Genomic DNA, 21480 nt, shown 5'->3' with positions numbered 1-21480 from the left:
TTACTATACTTGGTCGTAAAGTCTTACTTGGTTGTAGAAAAAAAAAAAAGTCTTACTATATATGGTCGATTTTTTTTTTTTTAACCCTTACTATAAACATGGTCATTAAAAAAACAAAAGCCTTACTTGTTTGTTTAAAAAAAAACAAAAAAGGGAAAATACGCCTTCCTATTCACGGTAGATAAAAAAAAATATATATATATTTTTTTTAACCCTTACTATATATACATGGTCGTTTAAAAGAAAAAGGTTTTACATGAGTCCTACAGTACTGATAAATATCATCATCCTAATTATCGTTATAATAACATACTTTATAATATTAGGGTTGTGGGAAACAATTATTTGGATTTAGTTTTTAGAAATAACGCGATAAAAAAAAAAAATCCATGAAAAACTGGACATGATTTCCAAACTAAGTTTGTAAAAATGCTCCAACATAAATTGAATAGAATAATTAATAAAAACGTCGACGATTGTCTTTTTCAAAGTTAAAGCATATAATTGCCAATGTTTTATTTTGAAAAACACAAAGATTGGTCTGCTTTTCATGGAGGACGACAGAAATCGCAGCTTTCCTGTTGAAAGGAGAAAATCTTGAGCATTTGGATGATTTGAAATTAAACGAGGTCTGCAGCTGTTGATTTGATCATCGATTAGCAGTCGATTCATTTTTTTAGCTGTTGACAAATTTGTGCGCCTGTTAAGCGGTTCTGTAAAGAGTGAGTGCAATGTGGCGCGCTAAAGCTAAAGCTAAAGAAGTCCGTCAGTGATGACACACTCAAGTCTCTTGTCACGTGAACACACACGCACACACACACACACACACACACACACACACACACACACACACACACACACCGAGTAGTCACTTAAGCAGAGTGTTGTAAATCGATGTGGGACTTGAAGCGAACCCTCACAACAATTATCCTTCGTTCCTTGAGCAGCTTCCGTCTCCTCCATCTGCATCCTCTTCCTTACAGTTCTGATGATGATGATGATGATGATGATGATGATGATGATGCGCTTCCCTCGGGTTTTGCAGCTAAGTGCCTTCAAGATGTCAGCCGACAGCTGACGTGATGTTAGCTGTCAGCTAACAGCCGCAACGCTAAACTTCTTGGTCTGATGCTTTTTTTCTCTGATATTGACAAGAGGCAGAGAAGGTCCCCAACTGAGCTCCAGCGGTGTCGGTCGCTTCCATGCCTGCGCCAATTGTCGTATGTGGTGTTTGTTTGGCATGATATGTTAGCAGTTAGCTAAGCAAAACTAGTCATGTGTTTTGCTGGAAAATTCTGCTGTTCAACCCGATTCTTTCCGTTGAGAATTTTTCACACACATTTGTGTTTGTGTGAGTTGAGCTCACACACGCCCTCCACCCAGTGACCTCCTCCCAGATGACATCACTGCATGACCGACATCTAACAGACAACAATGTGTGTGTACGTGATGGTTCAGATCAACTTGATGATCTCACACACGATCTCATACACTGACTTTTGTGATCACGTCACTTTTGGTTACACACACACACGTTCCTGGTTGGCTGCACGTTTGTGTGTGTCACTTTCTGAACGTTTTATTAAATTCTCTCCACTCCCCTAAAAAGAAAAGAAAAGAAGAAGACGGCCAAGAGGTTTTGACCTCAAGGTGTCCTTGTCAGCTTGTTCTTGTGACATTAGTGACGTGGACCAAAAAGGTCCGAAAAAGGAGTACGCACATACTTCCTGGTGTAGGAATAACAACGAGGACAAATAAAAGCGTGAAACTTTCCTGATCGTCTCTTTTAATTAATTTGAGTCTGATTTAACGAGTGCAAAATCAAACATCAGAAAAGGTGTGCGTGTGCGTGTGCGTGTGCGTGTGGTGGTAAGGGGACGTCGACGTGACATCAGACGCTGCGTGCTAACAAAGAAGAAAAAAAAAAGGGGACACGGAAGTCACGGCAGCCTGGAAATAGAAACACACGCGCCACACAATTACTCGTGTGTATGCGCACGTGCGCTTTTGTCTTTGCTACATTGTGGGGGCCATACAAACGTGTTTTCCAGGTTAAACTACAATTGTGGGGACCGACTTGAAATTTAGGGGACATTTTGGTGGTCCCCACAAGTTCAGACATCTTTTTGAGGTTCAAGAGTTTAGGTTTGTAAGGAATCATTTTTGAAGGTTGGGGGGGGAGGGGGCGGGGCTAGGAAATGCATCATATCAATGAGATGTCCCCACGATGATACAAAGACAAGTGTGTGTGTTTTGCTCTTAGTGGTCGTTGTGCGTCTAAAAGTGTCAATGCACAAACACCAGCCGCACTTTATAAAAAGATACAACAGTTGACTGCTATTTGGGACACTTTCACTTCCCTTACTTCTCACACGCACGCGCGCGTGTGTGAGAAGTAAGCCGACTTTCACGCTTCTTCCCCCAAGCGATCTCCTTTTTGGCCCGGTCCCGGTTCACGTAGATCGCCGTGTCGTACAACTCCGGGTGTCTGCAAACTGCGACGATCAAGCTCTCCTCTATTGCTATGCTACATGTTCTGCAAACGCGTCCTGTGTTTTGTCTGTAACGTATTTGGTGACGTGGACACCGATTGGCTGTCGCTGACGCGATGGCGTCAAAAGTTTAATTCTGCCAAAGCCCGCGAAATGGGCGAAGTAGCGAAAAGATCGCCGGAAACGCCTCCCCGACTGTCGGTCTGAACGTAGCACAACTTTGCGTGCAAATCGTGTAGCATAGCAATGGAGGCTAGCTTGATGGTCGCGGTTTGCAGGCACCCGGAGCTGTACGACACGGCGATCTACGTGGACCGGGACCGGGCCAAAAAGGAGATTTAAGCTTGGGGGAAGAAGCGTTTAAGTCATCTTATCGTCGAATTATGAAGCAAGCTAGCAATGCTACTATAAAGTTAGCTCCACCTACCGAAGCGGAAGCTTTGTTGGGGCGCGGAGTGAAACAAATTCCATTGAGAACCCCGCGAACAAACACGCGCGAGACCAGCGTGGCGACGCGATATTTTCTACCCACTTGTCTGACACTGATGACATCACAAAGTAACTTGCATGTGATTGGTCACGTGCAGAAATACAAATTTCAGCATAGTTGTTGTGGTCCATTACACCTAGAAATTTGATTATTAAATGGCTTAAAAATGTGCATAAGCAAAACGTTGGCGCAAACACACATACTCGTGTACACACAGACGCACACACACAGCTGGAGTGTGAGTTAACGCGCATCCACATTTTGCTGTTCCATCTGTTCCGGCGTTTCCTGTGCTGTCTTCACATCAGGACTCTTGCTGCACGTTCGCACGCTTTCCTTCACACGCTCCTGCCATGAGAATTGTCTGCGCACGGGCCACAAGACTAGTGGCGCCATCTGGTGGTGATTAATCTGTGTTAATACATGATTATTGCGCTATTTTTTTGTGAATAATTAATTAGTTAATGCTTAAACTTTGACAGCACTATATATATATATTTTTTTAATGGATAATTATTTCTTTAATTTGAAATGTCAAAAATGGTGAGACAAAGTCTCCTTTTTTGGAAACATATCATTTCATTGTTTTTGTATTCGGGCCAGAGTCATAAAAGTAGCGCTTTGCTGCCATCTTGGTGTCAATGAGATGCGGAGCTTCCTTTTTACAATTGATTAGAAAATGTGCTGCGTCAATAAATAGAAAATAAAAATGCAGTGTGTTGCAGTGGACTTTGGACAAGAATTGTTTGATTCCAAATGGCGGTCAAAAAAACAACAACCCTTACTGTGTTGGCCCGCTTGACACTGACCACGCCCACTTAAACACACGCAATAAAGTCAAGGACTTTATTGAAGAAAAAGACGAGCTTCAGCATCAACGTTTATTATTTGACAAAGTAGCACACGTTAACACCTCCAAAAAGAGAACAACATTTACTGGCGGGAATTCTCTCTCCTTTCTTTTCCTGGACTGGAAAAAAATGCCACAGAGTTCCCATCTTGTCCCAACAGACGCACGCACAGACGCACGCACACACACGCACGCACGCACGCACGCACTTGACAGCCAATCACTGTCAGTCAGCCGGCGGTTGACCCCCACACGGAACTGACAGTTTGCTACTTCAGTCAGGTGGTTCTGAGCCAATCAGGCTGAGCGGGTTGGAGTTGACCATATTTGGCGAGGGGCGCGGTCCACCTGGGCCACGCCCCCGCCTCTTTTATTGATTTGTTGTCGAGCATGAAAAGTAGTTTAAGAGAAGGCCATAAAGTCCAGATTGAGTCTTGGTTGTTGGCGTGCCATATACAGTACAGTGATATAGAACTTCTAAGCCCCGCCCCCTCATTAAGTCAGAAGTAGAAATCAGTTTACAAACGCTAACAATATAGCATATAGCTCTCGAGGCTGTACATCACCCTGAAGAAAGTCAAAGCACAATCACGTTTTCCATAGGAAATCTCATCTCAAGGCAAAGGGATCATCACCGCGCCCGCCAGGACGGAGACCCGCCCGTCCTGCACCCGAGACCGGGCTTCCTGGGAACTGCGCGGGGCTCCGGGCTCGCTGCATGTGGAGTCAAAGTCAAGTCATAGACTTTGTTATGGACCAAATAGTAGACCGCAACCGTCAAGGTCATAGCGTGGCGTCACAGACCAGGTCACAGACCACATCAAGTCAGGTCGTGGACCAGGTCGTGGACAGCACCAATCCAGGTCATAGACTGCACCAAGTCAGTTGAGAGTCCCAAACCAGATCCAGCTCACAGAGTGAGCGCAACAAGTCAGCTCCGGAGGTCAAAGACCTCGGCGGTCTGGGCCATAGGCGGGTCCATGAGGAGCGGCCTAGCTCGTGGCGCTCAAGTACACTTGCAGCATTCACGCCAGGCCTCTTTAGCAGCAAATGGAAGAAAAATGCTTTTCTTTTTCTTTTTTTTCTTTTTTCCTTTTTCTTTTTCGGACAAAGTGCAATTGCGTTAAACATATATAGTATGCTTGACATGTGTATATATATATGTATATATATATATATTTCTATATTGACTCTTCTATAGTGTAGATATCAAGCACACGTAACTTTTGGACTATTTACAAAAGTGGAAATGGACGGGAGAGGAGAGGAACGGAGGTCAAATAAGAATCTTGGATCATCATCCCAAAGAGCACCAAGTTCTCCCTTCTTTAGACGGAACCACATTGGTAAAAATATAAAAGATTTATAGATATATAGATATTTTCTGTATCTACGTACGTATGTGTAACAAGCTGCAATTCAATCTCACGATGCAGGAGAACAAACAAAAAAAAGTCAACATTCTGGAACACGTAACGTCAACTTGTTGCTTCGACTTTAAATGTTACAAATGGCGGGAATGTAAGCGTTCGTTTTCCGTCGCCGCGCGTTTCAAACTTTCAACGCTGGCGAGCCAGCACGCTGCGAAAAAGTACAAAAATAGAAGCACAACTTTGTTTTTTTCCGTCTTTGTGTCGGACGTCCACTTTTGCATCCGTGCGTCCACACGCTCCTCGCAAAGCGGCTCGACGAGCCAAAATTTAAAGACCCTGCAAAGTGAAATTTGTTTCAAAAAACTTTCTTGAAAGGGAAAATGTGCAATTAGCGAGCTTTAGAGCGCCTCGTTGTTGGCCCTGATTGCCTGTGCATCATGAAAGCGGGGTGGCGGTGGGGGAGTCATACTTGACGAACAGGGGTCTTCATACTGCCGCTTTAGAGCGCCTCATTGTCACAGCCCCGCTACCAGTCGGCGGGATTTAGTCCAGCCGAGCCGAGGACGTTCATTTTCACTTTACAGGGACTTAAAAAAAAAAAAAAAAAATGCCAACATGCAAATAAAAGTTGTGATGTTTCATGACAGACAAGAGTTTGAAAGTCATTTTTGTCTTATCAGTCCTACAATTTTTTCAAATAGCAGAAGTTGCATTTTTTTCCTGTCATTTAGGCTTTTTTTTTTGAGCGCATCAAGGCAAAAAAGGCAGAATAGTACGAGAACGCGCTCCGACATTGAAATTCACTTGTTCAAATATAAACGCAACTAACTTTTATAAATTAGTTCACGTATGTTTAATTGGCATCCTTGGAAAAAGTTTGCCTTTGAAACTGTTGCCGAGCGTCCTAAAAGAACGGAGACGAAGCCCTTTCTTTCCTCCGTGCGGATGGAGCGGCAATCCTTCATTTTTCCCGCCCGCGCACGTCGGAAGTCGCGACTTCTGATGCGTCCACGTGCAGGACACAAAATGAGGCGGGGCAGGCGAGAGTGAACATTTTGGTTGTTGTGTGGACGACATTTCCAAATAAAAAGGTAGCTTATCGAGTTAGCGCACTTCGCACGTTTAGCTTGTAACGTGGACTGAAAAGAAATGTTTCATTTGTGGACCCAACGAGCTTCACAGTTCCATTTGGGGTCCCTCAGACCCCTTCCCCCCCAAAAAAAACCCTTCCCCCCCCCAAGTCTACATTCAATACGGCGTCATGTAAGCTGTGCAAAACCTTGCGTTGCCTGGCTGGGCGGCCATTTTGTTGCATGTGTCTTTGGTACAAAACAATCAATGAAAATAGATCAATAGTGTGCAAATATTCCTTTGTAACGCAAAAATAGCTCTCAGCCTCGCCCACCTGGAGAGTACCAACAAGCAACGCTCATCTATTGCAGAGGCCTCCCACGCATGCACGCACCCACAAACACACACACACTCACACACAGTGACTCTGTGGCATCGCGCAAGCAGAGCTCTCAGATTTACGCACATTCACGAGATCTATGAACACATCACAACATCTCTTTCCACGCACGCACAAATATTTCTCCCGCCACGCACACACACAAGGCACAATGAATAGAATCGGATCACTCGGAACACTAGCATGAACCCACTCACGTCTACTGTACAAGAGGGGGCGGAGCCATCTTCATATTTATCCCTCCGTTGCCCCGCCCGCGTAGAACTAGCACCAAACTACTTCCCGGTTCGCTCGGGAACGGCGAGGCCTCTCCGGTCGCCATGACGACCGGATTCCATGCTGTCGCGGTACAGACCTTGGGTGGGGGGTGTGGGGGGGGGGGGGGGGGGGTCAGGAAGCCAGGGGTGTGCGACTACACCTGTGCATGGACGCCGGGTGGGAAGGGCATGCAAAGGGGGCGTAGTAATAAGGGGGGGGGCAGCGAGGCAGGAACATTGAGGCCACGCGCCTCCCGAGCGCCCCGTCTACATTTTGGAGGTGGGCACGCGCAGACCCACCAGCCCGCCAGTGGGGTCGCCGCATCCCGTGTTCTCCAAGATCTTGTTGACGAAGTCCGAAGTCTGCCCGGCGACAGGCGGCGACACTACCGGCACAAACAGGAAGTCCATCCGCGCTCGTGAGACAGGAAGAAGTCTAATAATAATACATTATTTAATAAATGATTGTATCAAATAAATTATGATTATTCTTTGTACTACAATAATAATGACAAGGCAGCACAGTGTCCTACTGGTTAGCACATGTGCCTCACAGTTCTAAGTGTCAGGGTTTGAATCCCTGGTGAAGTCCTGACTAATATACAGCATATAATATACATTTACTTTAGTTTTCCTTCATTAACCAGGGATGTGATTTGACCAAAGTGAAATTATCTGAAAATTTAGCCGGGGGTCTGGGGAGCACCCAGCTAGGTCCACGGTGCCCTGGTGGGGGGACAAGGTCATGGGTTTTCCGTGTTTTTAAGTACTTTCAATGCACTCACATGACAAAGAAATAGACAAAACAACAGCATAAATTTTCAATGTATATTGAACTATCCGATATAAAATGGCAGTTTTAGTCAACTCAAAATCAGTCACATTCAAAAACATTGGACTGCCTTTGCTTTTAAAAACTATCACTGAGAATATCATCATATCTAACTAATGTGATTACTAAGTTAACACATAAATAATGTTGAAGAGTTCAAATTTCATGAACAAATAATTGTATCATGACCAAATGAAAAGTAACTCATATTAGAGCATACCACAAATGTCTTTGTTATAGCAGAAGATGTTATCTGTCGGAGTCATGTGCATACACAATGAACTACAAAAAAAAAAAATAAAAAAAATCAGATTTTTTTTTTGGGGGGGGGGAGATAAAAAAAGCGGAATTCCGCGAATTAGTGGAAAAATCACATCCCTGATTAACATTTTTTAGTAATCTAAAAGTAATTAGGAAAGTAATCTGATGTTATTAGTATGGTACTTGGATTAAATGACAGACTACATTTTTTTTAACAGGTCACATGTCCCCACAATCAGTTTCCAGGTTTCCAGTACAGCAATTTTGTAGATTTGTATTGCACCGTTTCTAAATTATGTTCTGTCAAACATTTATTTTGGATGTAATTACACTCTTGACCACTAGATGGTGGTACACTGTAATTTGACACCGTGTCAATTTGTCGAAAGAAGAAGAGTGAAAACGGGAAGTATTTGAAGCTCAGCCTGAAGATTATTGAATGTGAAATCCTCTTCAATCTTGCTATTAGAAATATCAAGTTACTGATCGGAAAGTAGTGATTGGCATTTTTGAGCGCTGGGCCTCACCAAGCTTGTCCTGGATGAGTCTATCCAGCGTGTCGCTCATGCTGCTGGCGCCAGGAGACGAGTCCTCGGCACGGGTCACCATCTCCTCCTTGATGGCGTTGATGACAAAAAGAAGCCGATCTGCGGCAAGATGGCAAATATTTCAAAATGTTGGGGGGGAAAAAAGTTGTTGTTTTTTTTATTACAAAGTGAAATTATTCTGCCCTTCAGAAGTTGAATTTGGAATGCAGGTTATACGCAACCTAACAGCTCCCTCTTGTGGTTGCTTGGTACATTGCTTTGTTGTTTTGAAAAAAGAGAATTGCCCATAAGTACATGTGATATCAAATAATAACTCGTTTTGGCTAATGAATATATTTGATTGGAAATTGGAGATTGTTGAACATGTGATGCAGCTTGTTATTAGCGCCAGGAGGTTATTTGATTTACCAGTTTTGTGGTGACCTTAAGAGGGCAAGGGTCAGAGGCCATTGTTGTGGCGCCACAAACGTACCGTACTCGGTGCTGAGTCCCCACAGCTTGACCTTGTTGGCTTCATACTGCGCCTTCTTCTTCAGACGGCACGCCCTGCACGCAGCCACAGGTGAGCCACAGGTGAGCCACAGGTGAGCCACAGGTGAGCGCGGGTGACGTGACGTCACGCGAGCGAGCGCGTCGTCGCCGCCGCCGCCTTACCTGGAGGCCAGCTTGTTCTTCTCCTTGCGCGACCACGGCCTGGCGGTGAGCGGCAGCTCGCTGACGGGCGTCAGGTCTCCGATCACCTTGTTGAGTTTCCGCAGCTCGCTGCCGATCTGCAGGAGCTTCCTGGGGTTGGGGGTCAAGTCTTCCACGTCGGTGCGCCGAGACTTCTTCAGTGTGTACTTGCCTGCCACCCGCAGAAGAAAAAAATAGAGATTCGATTATAACAACTAATCAATTATCAGTAGGGGCGTCAAAACTAGTATGTTAATTTTGAGTTGATTTAAAGTTCCTTTACCGCCACTCTTTTTCTTTTTTTTTTGCAATTAGTTGGAAAGTTAAAAAAAAAAAAATCCCACTTTTTTGTAACAAGAGTATGAAAATGTAGTCCTGAGTTAACTATTGAAGTCATGGTATTAATTACGATTCAGTTTTAATCAGATGAATCGACAACTATTTTGATAATTGATTGTACAATTACACCCCCCCCCCCCACCCCCATCACACACATGAGACATTTGCAAACATCTGCTTTTCAACCCTGCAAGGGTGCGAGGCCGACCCAAAAGCAAATTCTGCATTTCGATGCGACACGACGGGCGCTTTGCAGCTTTACCGTGCAGAGGTCCGTTCTTCTGGTACAGGTTGCTGGGCAGAGTGTGGCGGTCCCACTCGGAGGGTCTCAGCATGCGCTCCTGCTTGGAGGGCGTCAGCTGCTCGCTGTACTCCCAAAAGTAGCGGCGCTTGCCTCGCTTGCGGCTCGACACGCCCGCCGGCAAGCCTTTGGCGTCCTCCAGGAGGGACACGTCGCAGCCTGCGGCGCCGCACGCGGAATGGAGAGGACATGGGAATTACAATTTCTATTTCATTCTTAAGAAAAAAATGTGAAATGAAAGGGGACAGAAAAACTGATGAGATCTGCCACTGATCAAAAAGAAAAGAAATAAAATAACAATAACAATAGTAATAATAATCAACCCGCTTTGACATGCGAAAGAAATCCGAAAAGGACCCAAGGAGGGAAAAAAAGGTATTCAGATCAGGAGAAAGGGACATGAAGACGAAAGAATAGGACATCAATAGGACCACAAAAAGAAGAACATGATTAAAGGAATAGAAGAAAATAAAGAGGACAAAGAAGAGAAAGTAAAGGGCAGGCGGAAAAAGAAAAGAATATCAAGAAGAAGACAGCAGGAAAAGATGATTAAAAAAATGACCCCAAAAAAAGAAGACAAAATGATGGAAGACGATTAGAGCCAGTAAAGAGAGAAAAAAAAGTTTGGCTGAGAAGCCTGCTAAACATTTTTTTCGTAAATAAAGGAACGTGCGTGCGTGTACCCGGTTCAGAGAAGGCGTCGCTCATGTCGTCATCCTTGTCGGCTTTGTAGTCTTCATCCTCATCCTCCTCTTCCTCGTTGTCCGACAGCTCATGCTCGCTGCCAAAGCCTTCATCGTGGTCTTCGTCGCGGTCCTCGTCGTCCAGCTCCAGCCCATCGCCCTCCTCCTCCTCCTCTTCCTCCTCCTCCTCATCCTCCTCTTCTTCCTCCTCCTCTTCCTCCTCCTCCTCGTCTTCGTCCTCATCCAGCCGCGAGAGGCTCCTGCCGGCCAGGCGGCTTCGTGTGAGGAACAGCGAGTAGTTGTGTTCTTCTTCTTTGCTTTTCTCGTCCTCGCCTTGGCCGGCCTTCTCCGGCGGGGCCTCGGGGGCGGCGCCCTCCACGGGGGCGGGGCCGGCGTCTTCCGGCGGAGGAGCGCCGTCCAAGTCGCGGCCCGCGGGGGGCGCCAGCGAGGCGGCGTCGGCCGACGTGGACGCCACGTTGTCGCGGCGCGAGGGCAGGGGTGCGTCCGCCCTCTCCAAGTAGGTTTGCGAGGGGGCGTCGGCCTGAGCTTTGTGAGCACTCAGGCGCACTTTGGCCTTACGCACAAAGTCAAAGTTGGTCGACGGAGCCGGTGTCTTGGACGCCCGCGCCGGGACTTTGCCCGGGGGGGCGTGGGTCTTGGTCATGGTTTCGGTGCTGGACGGAACCGGCCGGGTGGCCTTCTGGAAGCCTTCGGGGAAGTCCGGGAGGAGGTTCCTGGAAAGGAGGGACGAGGAGGCGCAGCTGGCCGAGGGGCGGGTGAGACCGGCGGCCGACGCCGGGAGCGGCGCTCGCTTGGCGGGGGCCGGCGGCTGGGGGCCGGGCGGGCTGTGCTCGGCGGGGGGGTACAGGGCCTCGCACACGGGCTGCGAGTCCTCGCTGTTGAGCTGAGCCAGGGTGGGCGTGCGGCCGATCACTTCCTCGTCCTGGTACGGGCTGGAGAAGTCGTCCAAGCCCAGGAAGTCCACCTCCTTCGTGCCCCAGATGTCGCAGCTGGCCAGACGCGTGTATCTGAACGCACACACACACATCGCAGCTGAGGCTACACGTGGGGGCACGGCCTCGGGTGGACCTGGGCCAATCAGTGGCGGCCAAAGCGGTGTGGCGGTAACGGCAGCGTCCTACCTGGTGAGATCCTCCCAGTACGTGTCCCACTGCTCAAATGCCGAGCCGCCGTGCGCCGTGTCGCACTCTCCAAGCGTCATCATCAGCTGCTGGTCGGCGCCGCCGTCCGAATCCTTGGCGCCGTCGGCCACGCCCGCCACGCCGTCGCTGTACGGACTCTGCCGGTAACTCATGTCTCTGTCCTGGGGGGGGGGCAGAAGACAGGATCTTTGTCACGATTTTTGGGTCTGCGATTTGATTCAGAATCAATTTTTGATTCAGAACCATTTTTGATTTAAAATGATTTGATCGACAATGATTTCTGCTTCAAAGAATCGTCGTGATCTACTCCAGTCTGACTCGCTAACGCTAATAGGCGTGCTACTCGTGGCACTGAAAAAAAACGGCTATTCATACAAAATGCTTAAGGAATGTTTAAAGAGAAGCATCTTAACATTGCTCACTAACATATCCTCTTCCTACGTTGCAAAAAAAAACAATTTTTATTGAAATAACTTGATTGTGACTTTTTCCTTCTACTCTCTAACGTGGCTACAACTTAACAGTGTATCAGAATACGTGGAACCACACTGCCCCTAAGTGGCCAAATTGTGTACAACAACAACAGTGCTCATTACATTACAACATTAGCTCGCACCTGAGGCTAAAGCCAAACTGTGGCAGGGCTTTTACTTTCTGGACCAGGATTTGCCACCACTGATGGCAACACATATTTATGCTGAAATCTGATTGGATAAAACAACGTCCACAAGAGAAAGCAATAAACGAGTACACGTCCATGTGTCCGATTACTCAAATATGCCTCAAAGCTCACGCGTGGTGTGAAAGTGAAGAACACACACGCGAACACTTATGTTCCGAACGTCACTTGCATGTGACGGCTCCGCAAGACGTCACTCCGGTGCGATGACACGCTAGCTGCAAACGGCTAACAGCTCAGATTGAGCGCTTGTTTCATCCTCAGTTGCAGCTTTCATTCACAACCACCAAGATGAGACGTTCATTTATTTCATTTGATTTAAGCGGAAATGATTTCCAACATACCTGATCAAGGTCAACAAGTTCATTTTCCATCATCAGCATTCTAATTGCATGAGTCCATTTCTAATCAATCTACACGCAAACACTACAAAATGGCCGACACTCGCTATCAAGTTGGACAGTGGAGTCGTTCCCAAGATGGCTGCACTCACCGCGTCGGTCGGTCACTCACCAGCTCGTACATGAAGTCGGGGTCGGAGGTGTTGGCCAGCAGCTCGGTACTGGTGAGCGCCTGGTCGGCGAAGGAGAAGTGCTGAAAGTCGTCCCCAAAGGGAGGCTCCATCCCGCTCACGCTGGGCTGCCACACACGCGTCCGTTCAACACATCAACATCAGCGCAAGTTGCACACGTTAAAAGGATGTGAAAGGCCACTCATTCCAACACGTGTCTGTTTTTCAACAGATGTCGAGAAACAGGCCGCATAATTACTTTATGTAATGTAGTATGTGTGCGCCTTTAAGTCATGTGCTCCCAAAAACGTATAAATACGTTCTATTTTAAATGTTTTAAGTATCCCAAAGACTTTTTTTTTTCATGCTAGGGTTTTGCAAAATCAGTCAAAATACAGTAAAACAGCCGGGAGCGAAGGGAATTGCTTCAGTCAAAATGGCTGCCAGTCAATCAGTTAAGGGCTGTCGCCAAGTGATGAAGTCGAGCGCGTACATGTAAGCAAATGGATGCCGGTTGTGGCCTACAGCAGCCCCTTGTGTGCAACTCGGGGCATGACAGCTGTCGCCATAGCAACGTGCCCCGAGGCAAACGCTCACCAGAGGCATCGCAAGGTGCAGATTAGCGCTCCAGCGCTGGGGAACCTCTGGGCCCGGTGTCCAGTCCCAGGGGCGTGAGGGCGGTCGGGGGGGGCCAAGGGCGGGGGGGTCGGGGACTCTGTGTCGGGACTCCAGACGATCTATTTGAAGACGATCTAATAAAAAGACAGAACGGAATCGTGACAACATGTAAAGAAAGCTTGTGTCCAAATAAGACAAATTCCAGCCACATTTTCTTGCTTAGTCATCCTGAATGATGAGATGAGCACACATGTTTCCATTAGGGATGTCCGATACCACTTTTCCAACGACCGGTCGCCCATTTGGCCGCGATTGAGGGCCCTAAACTTCAACGCACCTCCTTCTGCACGCCCAACAGTTTAGCAAATTCATTTTCAGGGGCATCGAAAGCCGCCTGGGCTTCGCATACCCGCGTAAAAGCCACTTGAGAAGGAGGACAAGATTCCGTCATCACTCGCCTCATGTTTCTCATTTCCTAGCAAACGTGGATGTTGAGAAGCACAACACAATCAAGATTTCCACAATGGAGGAAGACGAAGAGGCAGGCGGCACTGGTCCACATGCCGCTCAGCTGGCACAGGTCCAAGTGGGCCAACGGGCGAGCGCGTCCGTGTTTGGCATGCGACTGATCGTCATCCCGCGGCACGCAACCTGAGCGGGAGAGCCGCGTGGCCAATAGCGGCTCCGGGACTAGGGAAACGACCTGTTCTTCGTCCTTTCGACCAATCACGTGGCGGCAGCAAGACGGCAAAACTCACGACAAGCATCTTCAGGTGCAGCTGACAACAAAATGTCGCAAAGAGTCGCGCTAGTAAGCAAGAGGATGCGGTCCACGCAAGGGCTCATCGCCGCCTACTTGGGCTTTGTGCAACATGACTCAGCACAAAAGCCCAAACAAGTCAATGCTTCTTTCAGAACTTGACCTTGCTTAGTTTTTTTTTATCAAATAAAAGCTTGAAAGTGAATCCTGTCATACTTGCAAATCCCGGATCAGCGCCTCTATGTGTTTTTTTGGGGTTTAAAAATAATAATAATTTATATCCATTTATTTAAAAACAGGGCATGGTTTCAATTTGACAGCACAGAAGATGCATAAACTTAAATCGATGATGATTCGGTTCCTGCTCTGGTCCGAAATATTGGTCAAAAAATCGTCAAAAATGGCGGTGCCTGCTTTCCAAAATCAAAGCAGATGTTTGCAAAAGTCTTCATGTGAAAGAGAATCAGTGGGATTGCAGAAATCGGAGAATATTTCCTGTGAGAGGCTGAAATCATTTGGAAAATTTGAAGGTTGAAGAAGGTCTCGAAATGATTCAAAATAGTTGTTGATGAGTTTAAGAATCGGTTAGTTGATCATTTATTTAAGATTTTGGAGCTTCAATATACAGTTTGAGGGAAAAAAATATCGGTAATTGATTGACAACTAATTTAATTTGATTAATCAAACAACTAATCAATTATCAATTTAATCAACAACTATTGTGATGACTGGTTAAATGTTTTGAGACCCTGTTTAACTTACAATTGTCCAAATCCTCAGAGTTTCAGCCTCTCAACAGTGATTATTCTCCAATTTCCAGAAAAGCAGAAAGATTGTCTTTTTTCAAAGTACAACATTGCCAACTTTTGCTTTTACTTTCAAAAGCAACGATCAATATTTTTGCCCATTTTCTGATGCATGGTCAGTCGGGACCAGGGCTCCAAACATGTGGCCCTCACCACCAATCAACAAATGACACAGGACCTGTAATTAATAAAATAAATATTACTCGCAGCACTGGTATAAGCAGAGAAAAAGCAGAATGTAAAGTGAATTTTCAAATATTGCTCCATAAAATATGCAACTAATAATAAACCTCATTATTCTCTTATTGTGGAGTAAAGAATAAACTTTGACATCCTAACAATAATCAGGATGTATTATCCGAAAATCCAGGAAAAAAAGACAAGAAACGTAAAAATGTGGACAAGAACATGGTGTGTCACTTACATCTTCAAGCAAGCAAAACAAAGCACCACTCTAACACCACAGCGCCAACACCCACGTAACCTCGCCTACCCATTGGTCGAGGGGCGGTGGCGACCCGCCTCCGCGCTCACCCTATTGGCCGAGTTTTCCGTCAACGACGAATGGTTCGTACATAACGACGAGTCCGCGTTCAAGTTCGGTTGAGGTTGCAGATAAACAAGTCGGAGGCCTGCTTGTCGCTGGCTGGCCTACATTCAAACATTTTAACATTTTGCTTTTGTTTCAACATAAACGCAAAGACACTCGACAACGCTGATACACCGAAATAAAGTCAACACCTGAGCGCTAACCAGTTGGTGCGAACTGCCAAGTGCAAGATGCTCGCGCTGAACGGGACACGAAAAAAGTGCTCGGATAAACATCCGCACTCGCGTGACGTCAAAAATCAAGTTTCTTCCAAAAGCATCTTGGATGGATGCCGTCGCCATCCTCCTTTCTTTTCTTTTCTTTTCAATTTAACTTCACGACAAAATAAAAGAGAAGGAAGGTGGAGGGAATGTTCTAGCATGTGTGTGTGCGTGCGTTGGGGGGCGTGTACCGTGGCAGCAAAAGTCAGCGTTCCACGCGATACACGACCACTTGAACACACCAAACGCCACAAACCAGCCTCGTTGTGCGCGTGTATGTATTATTCTCAAAGTGACGAATGTATTGTTACATAATTAATTTCCCCGTGAATTACCCACGCCTGCTAAATGCTAACAAGGAACATGAGATTCTGTTTCAATTGCGTGAAACCCATCAAAGATCGTTTGTTATTATTTGTTGTGGTGCCGTGAGGAATACCTGACGAGCTGCACCCACAAAACAAAAAGGAGAAACCAAAGGCGTCCGTCCCTCCTTTTTCTTTTTCTTGTTTTCCGCCGTTTGGATGCAGAACAGCATGGCTCGGTTCGGCCCGGCCTCACACGACAAGAACAAGAAGGGGAGGTGCTAGCTGCCAGGCTAGCCGCCGAGCTAATAATCCTCCGCGGCGGCCAAAATCTCCCAAGCCCAAAGCCCAAAGCCCAAAGCGCAAACCTTCGCTCGGTCCCCCAAAAAGCGTCCCACTCCCCCACTCACTCACTTCAGGGCGGGCCGCGCTGACGTTCGCTTCGCAGGCTCGGTACGGTCTCGTGGTTCGGTTCGTTCTCTGGCTGCTGTCTTTCGTTTTCTCCGCGAGTTTGCTGCTCGCTGTTTTGTTTTGTTTTGTTTTTTCGCTTCCTGGAAGGCGCGTGACTGCCTGACCACGTGGTACGCGGCTCGGCCAATGGGAGGGGCCCGACTCGCGTTATGCGCCCGTAACACAATTTGCGTACACTTGGGTAAAAAACAACAACATTGGAAATTAATCTTGACAAGTCGACTTTTTGTTTGCTCATTGGCGCCGATAATGTGTTAATTGCTTTATTCAACATTATTTTCATCTTCATCCACTTCAGTAGGACAGCATGAATAAAAGCAAATATGTCTCACAGAGCATTTTTTTTTTATATTGCAAGAAATTAGTACACATTTACAGCCATCTTAACCTCGTGGCTGCAACTAATATTTTAATGTTCAACTGAAATGTCTCTTTTTTTTTTTAAATTAATCATTAATCGGGTGTTAAAAAAACAAGGTAAAAGGCTGGAAATCTGAGCATTTGGACAATTTCCAGTTTAACAATGGCTGTAAACGATCAATTGATGATTTGGCAGCAGAACAAAAATTGGAAGGAAAAAATGAGTTGGGCATGCCTGAGAAAGGGTCTGCATTGGTGGGTGGTACTTTTCAACTTTCAAAAAATATCATTGGAGGTAAAATCTCCTCAAGTTTGTTCTTTCCACAAGAACGGGACTTTCTCCAGATTCACAAGTCAAACAAGTTGAAAAGGAAATCAGACAATCTCTGAAAACATTCTGTCAATCAAAGGAGCAACATGACCGGTGGAAAGGTCAAAGGTGAACATGGGGGGTGGAGGAGACAAGGCGCAAAATAAAGCTCTTGAAAGCAATGATGAACGTCAGCTGATGCAACCTGCAGCAAACTGCTGCCTTCTTCCATATTTGGACTTCCTGCAGCTACTCACCCTGACTCAGGATTTAGGCCAACAATCCATCATCGTTTGCTAGAAGCTGCTTCGTCAATTATTTTATAATTTTTTTTTTTTTCATATAAAATGGTTAATTTTATCATAACATAATAACCGAAGCTCTTTGTATGCATCATGACTTTATAACAATTGAAAATAGAGGAACTGACCATTTTTTTTTAATCTTTTTTATTTTTTGTAATGGAATCAATCCATTTCATTTAAGCAAAAGCAGCAAAAATATTGGAGCGAACTCTTGCCGGCGCTGTGAGCCGCATTCATTCCCGCCGTATGAAAATCCAGATTTGCATATACGTGCCCCCGACCACGCCCGTCAACGGCAACCAAAACAAGCCAGCGACTCGAGAGGTCAGAGTTCGGTCTTGATGGCGCGCAGCAAGTCCTTCCGGTCCACTTTGAGGCCGCGTCCGTTCCAGCGGTGGTAGGCCAGCAGGGCCACGTTCTTGGCGGCCACGGCGCTCATCTCCATGGCGCTGCCCGCCCACTCGATGCCGTTCAAGTAGTAGAGGTGCGGCCGCAGCTCCACAGGTGGGAGCGCCGAGCCGTCCGCGCTGCCGTAGCGAGGGTATGCCTGCCACTCCGTCGCCTGCGCCGAGTAGTACGATCTGCCGGCGGGCCAACGCGCGTCAGAAAAACACCGAAACCACCTGCGTGCCTCCGCTTCCATGGCAATGGCGTCGTCTCACCTGAATAGCGTCTTCAGCTGCTCTTTGCTGAGCACGTCTGGCGAGAAGACCTTGTAGACGGCGGCTTCGTGTGCTCGCTTGCGGCGGAAGCCTGGCGGCACATTGACGGGATGAACGCCGGCCACGCTGTTGAAGAAGAGCGCCGGCGCGTCCGTGGTCAGCACGCCGGCGTACGGGAAGAGCCGCGCATCCGGGAAACCGAAGAGCGACGTGTTGAGGTAGCCGTGCACCAGCGTGGCCACCGTGCCCTGCCACTCGCCCTCGCCGGGCGCCACGGACGCCGCCAAGTCCGGGAAGGAGATGCCCTCGTCATCGCCGCCCACTCGCAGCGGCGCCGCCACCACCACCATGTCATACGCCGACGAGTGCCGCTCTTCTGCCTCGCCCGCCTGGCTTAGCTCATACCGAAGTGTGCCGCCTGCGGGGAAAACGCGGGAGGGACCTGCTGGATTACAATCTTAATTTATGAATAATAAAAAAGTATTGAAATTCTTGAGTTGTCTCCGATACCAAGTACCGATACCACTAGTACTTTAGATACATATAATTCCACCCCAAAAAACAATTGCAGATCATTTTGAAGAAAGACCAATACATGCCAATATAACATTTTTCCTTCAAATTGTGTGAAATTAATGGCAATTTTTGAGTCTTCTAATTTCTAATGGCCACAAGAGGGCAACGGTATCGGTTGCCGTCGCAAGTACTGATACAGTGAAATCAGGCCAGGTTTAGGCCTGATACGATACCTGCAAGTGATGAAATCCCAATAAATTCCAAAGTGAGTCACTACATATATTTGTCTCAAATCCAAATCTTTTTTTAAAATTATTTTTCAGAAACTCAGAAAAATCATTGGGTGTCGTTGAGGATTTTCATTTTGAAAGAAGACTAAAAAAGGTGAAGTACTGCGAATTACAAAACATGAACTAATTTATTTTTTGCTAAAAAAAAAATCTAACATGTCAATCAGTATGCCAAGAGGCCAAAGTGAGTAAATTGTACACGTGGTTCAAATTGATTGGTTGAAATTCGGTTTGCGCAGTTAAGTCAAAGAAGTCGACAGGAAGTGGATGTGGGCGTACAGGAAGTTAACTTCCTGCCATTATTACCTGAATGGAGAGGTCGCACGGAGGTGACACGTGCGCGCTTGAGGTTGACGTTGGCTAACTTGAGCAAGCCCTCGCAAACCAGCTTGTTGCCGCCTTCCACCGCCCAAAGGTTGGAATGGGAGCTCGCCAGCGACACCGCGCCTGCAAACGCAACCACGGGAAAACATCAAATAAAAACAAAAAAACACTTTTGTAATTTCCATCACTTTCGGAACAAATCTCCAGTATATAGTAGACAAAAATAAAGGATGAGTGCGATGAGTCTGACCTACAAAGGCGGGCACGCTGACGTTCTGGCCGTAGTTGAGCCTGATGACGGCCGCAACCACCTCATCGATGAAGCGCTGGGACACGCCCAGCTCCAGCAGCGAATCAGAGAGCGGCCTGCGCGTCATGTTGACGAAGCCGCTCCCGCCCAGCGACTCCAGCAGCTCCTCCACCGAGCTGAAGGCGTAACCGTGGGCCTGGTACTTGTAGATCCTGCATGCAAGAAAAGGGCTTCAAAGGCATGCCATAAGATGGTGGCAAAGCACTACTTTTTGATGAAACGATGGGTTGCCTAAATGAAGCTCCTCCCCTCAGTTTAACATAGTGCTTTGTCACCAAGAAGCCACAAAATGGCACACCTGATGAACTTCTCCATGATCTCCTCCAACCACATCTGCAGGCGGATGAAACTGATGCCATAGCGCCACCACAGGCGCAGGAGGTCCAGCAGGTACCAGTCCGTCTCCTCCGCGATCACCGACGTGCCGTCGAACACCGCCGTCTTGCCTGACACGCCGCGACGCTGCTTCAGACCTGCGCACGCACACATATTGTCAACAGTCGTGCGTGCGTGCTAGCGTGTTTGTGTGCGCGTGCGTGACCTGCCCTCACCGAGCTGTTGGACGAAGTCGTGCATGTGCAGGTTGAGCGCGTGTATGATGGAGCCGCCCGACTCGTACTCATTCCGGTTAACGGTGACGGTGGCCAAGCGGCCGCCCACCTCGCCCTTTTCGTACACGTCCAGCTGCACCTCCGGCCCGAAGTGCTGCCGCAGGAAGTGCGCCGTGGCGCTGCCCCCGATGCCTGCGCCCACCACCGCTGAAAAATGTAGAATGAAGAAGAATCGGTTCATAAATTGTTTTTTTTTTTTCATGGAGATTTAAGATTTAACATCCCGCAGATTATGTTCTTGCCTATTTTGGAGGGCGGAGCTCCATCCACATGAGCGGACTCAGCGGCAGCCGACGAGAGGGCCACCAGGGCGGGGAGCAACGGTCCGAGGACACCGGGCAGACGCCGCATGCTGCCTGCAGGCCCACAAAGAGGCGACGAGAGCGGACTGAACGTTCGCCTTCGCTCTGCTAAAACTTCGCCGCTAGCTTATTCATCACTGATCTGTAGTTATTCGTCGACACCGCCATAGATATCTGTGGCTACAGCGGACAGAGAAGATGCTGCGATCGCTTGATCGAGTCTGACTGAGTTTTATATCACGTGACATAGACGCTCGCCAAATGTGGACCAATAACAGCGGACGTACTTTATGACGTCACTGTCACGCACAAAAAAACGCTACGTCCCCATTGTTGAATGATGGGTCCAACAAGCAATCCAGTACTTTACTGTGTTCTTTAAAAAAGTGACGTACTGTTTACTTGATGTATTACATATGGTTTTAACCGTACACACAAACTATAATTCCCTCCATTTTCACACTCACTATATGTTCATTGATTCCCCCCCACCCCCTCATAACACATTCTGATTTCCAGCAAACCTGCCTTCATAATTTGCTTTCAATATACAAATAATAGAATGTCTTACTCTTATCAAAATATTTCATACATTTGAGCAAATAACTTCATGCAGCGTATCTTTTACGCAGTACATTTACGTCAAACATCGGCTTGTTTTATTTCAGGTGATATTTTAAAATTAATTTACTTCTAATTTTTGGCAATATTTGTGTTGTCTACTTGTCATTTATTTTCATGTGATTTCTTTTCCACATTTGTAATTATTTTACATATTTTCATGCAATCTAGTGTTTT

The 21480-nt window shown here is 46.9% G+C and overlaps 2 protein-coding genes across 7 annotated transcripts; both read right to left on the bottom strand.

The window, feature by feature from the left end:
• Positions 1–3849: 3849 nt before the first annotated feature.
• On the bottom strand, positions 3850–16792 carry crebrf (creb3 regulatory factor). Of its 5 annotated transcripts, none has more exons than XM_077545745.1 (10): positions 16636–16792; positions 13520–13674; positions 12925–13050; positions 11712–11893; positions 10570–11597; positions 9848–10045; positions 9229–9418; positions 9047–9120; positions 8554–8673; positions 3850–7319 (listed from the first exon to the last, which is right to left on the bottom strand). In XM_077545745.1, the coding sequence occupies exons 2-10, from the start codon at positions 13526–13528 to the stop codon at positions 7201–7203; spliced, it is 2046 nt and encodes a 681-aa protein (XP_077401871.1). In that variant the 5' UTR covers positions 13529–13674; positions 16636–16792; the 3' UTR covers positions 3850–7200. The 5 variants fall into 5 exon arrangements, with proteins under 5 accessions (XP_077401871.1, XP_077401873.1, XP_077401872.1 ...); XM_077545747.1 differs by having other exon boundaries at positions 12925–13080; positions 13522–13674; XM_077545746.1 differs by lacking the exon at positions 16636–16792 and adding an exon at positions 16356–16574.
• Positions 16793–16986: 194 nt separating this feature from the next.
• Positions 16987–20921, bottom strand: pcyox1l (prenylcysteine oxidase 1 like). 2 transcript variants are annotated; one of them, XM_077545751.1, is made up of 7 exons: positions 20623–20921; positions 20321–20527; positions 20068–20242; positions 19710–19921; positions 19442–19582; positions 18330–18771; positions 16987–18248 (listed from the first exon to the last, which is right to left on the bottom strand). In XM_077545751.1, exons 1-7 carry the CDS (start codon positions 20729–20731, stop codon positions 17993–17995), a joined length of 1542 nt encoding a protein of 513 aa, XP_077401877.1. In that variant the 5' UTR covers positions 20732–20921; the 3' UTR covers positions 16987–17992. The 2 variants fall into 2 exon arrangements, with proteins under 2 accessions (XP_077401877.1, XP_077401878.1); XM_077545752.1 differs by having other exon boundaries at positions 17042–18248; positions 18330–18747; positions 20623–20920.
• Between the last annotated feature and the right edge of the window lie 559 nt (positions 20922–21480).

Source organism: Vanacampus margaritifer, chromosome 16, assembly GCF_051991255.1.
Source record: "Vanacampus margaritifer isolate UIUO_Vmar chromosome 16, RoL_Vmar_1.0, whole genome shotgun sequence".
Taxonomy (NCBI): Eukaryota; Metazoa; Chordata; class Actinopteri; order Syngnathiformes; family Syngnathidae; genus Vanacampus; species Vanacampus margaritifer.
Note: the sequence above shows the minus strand (reverse complement) of the source record. Positions and strands in the feature narration are given on the sequence as shown.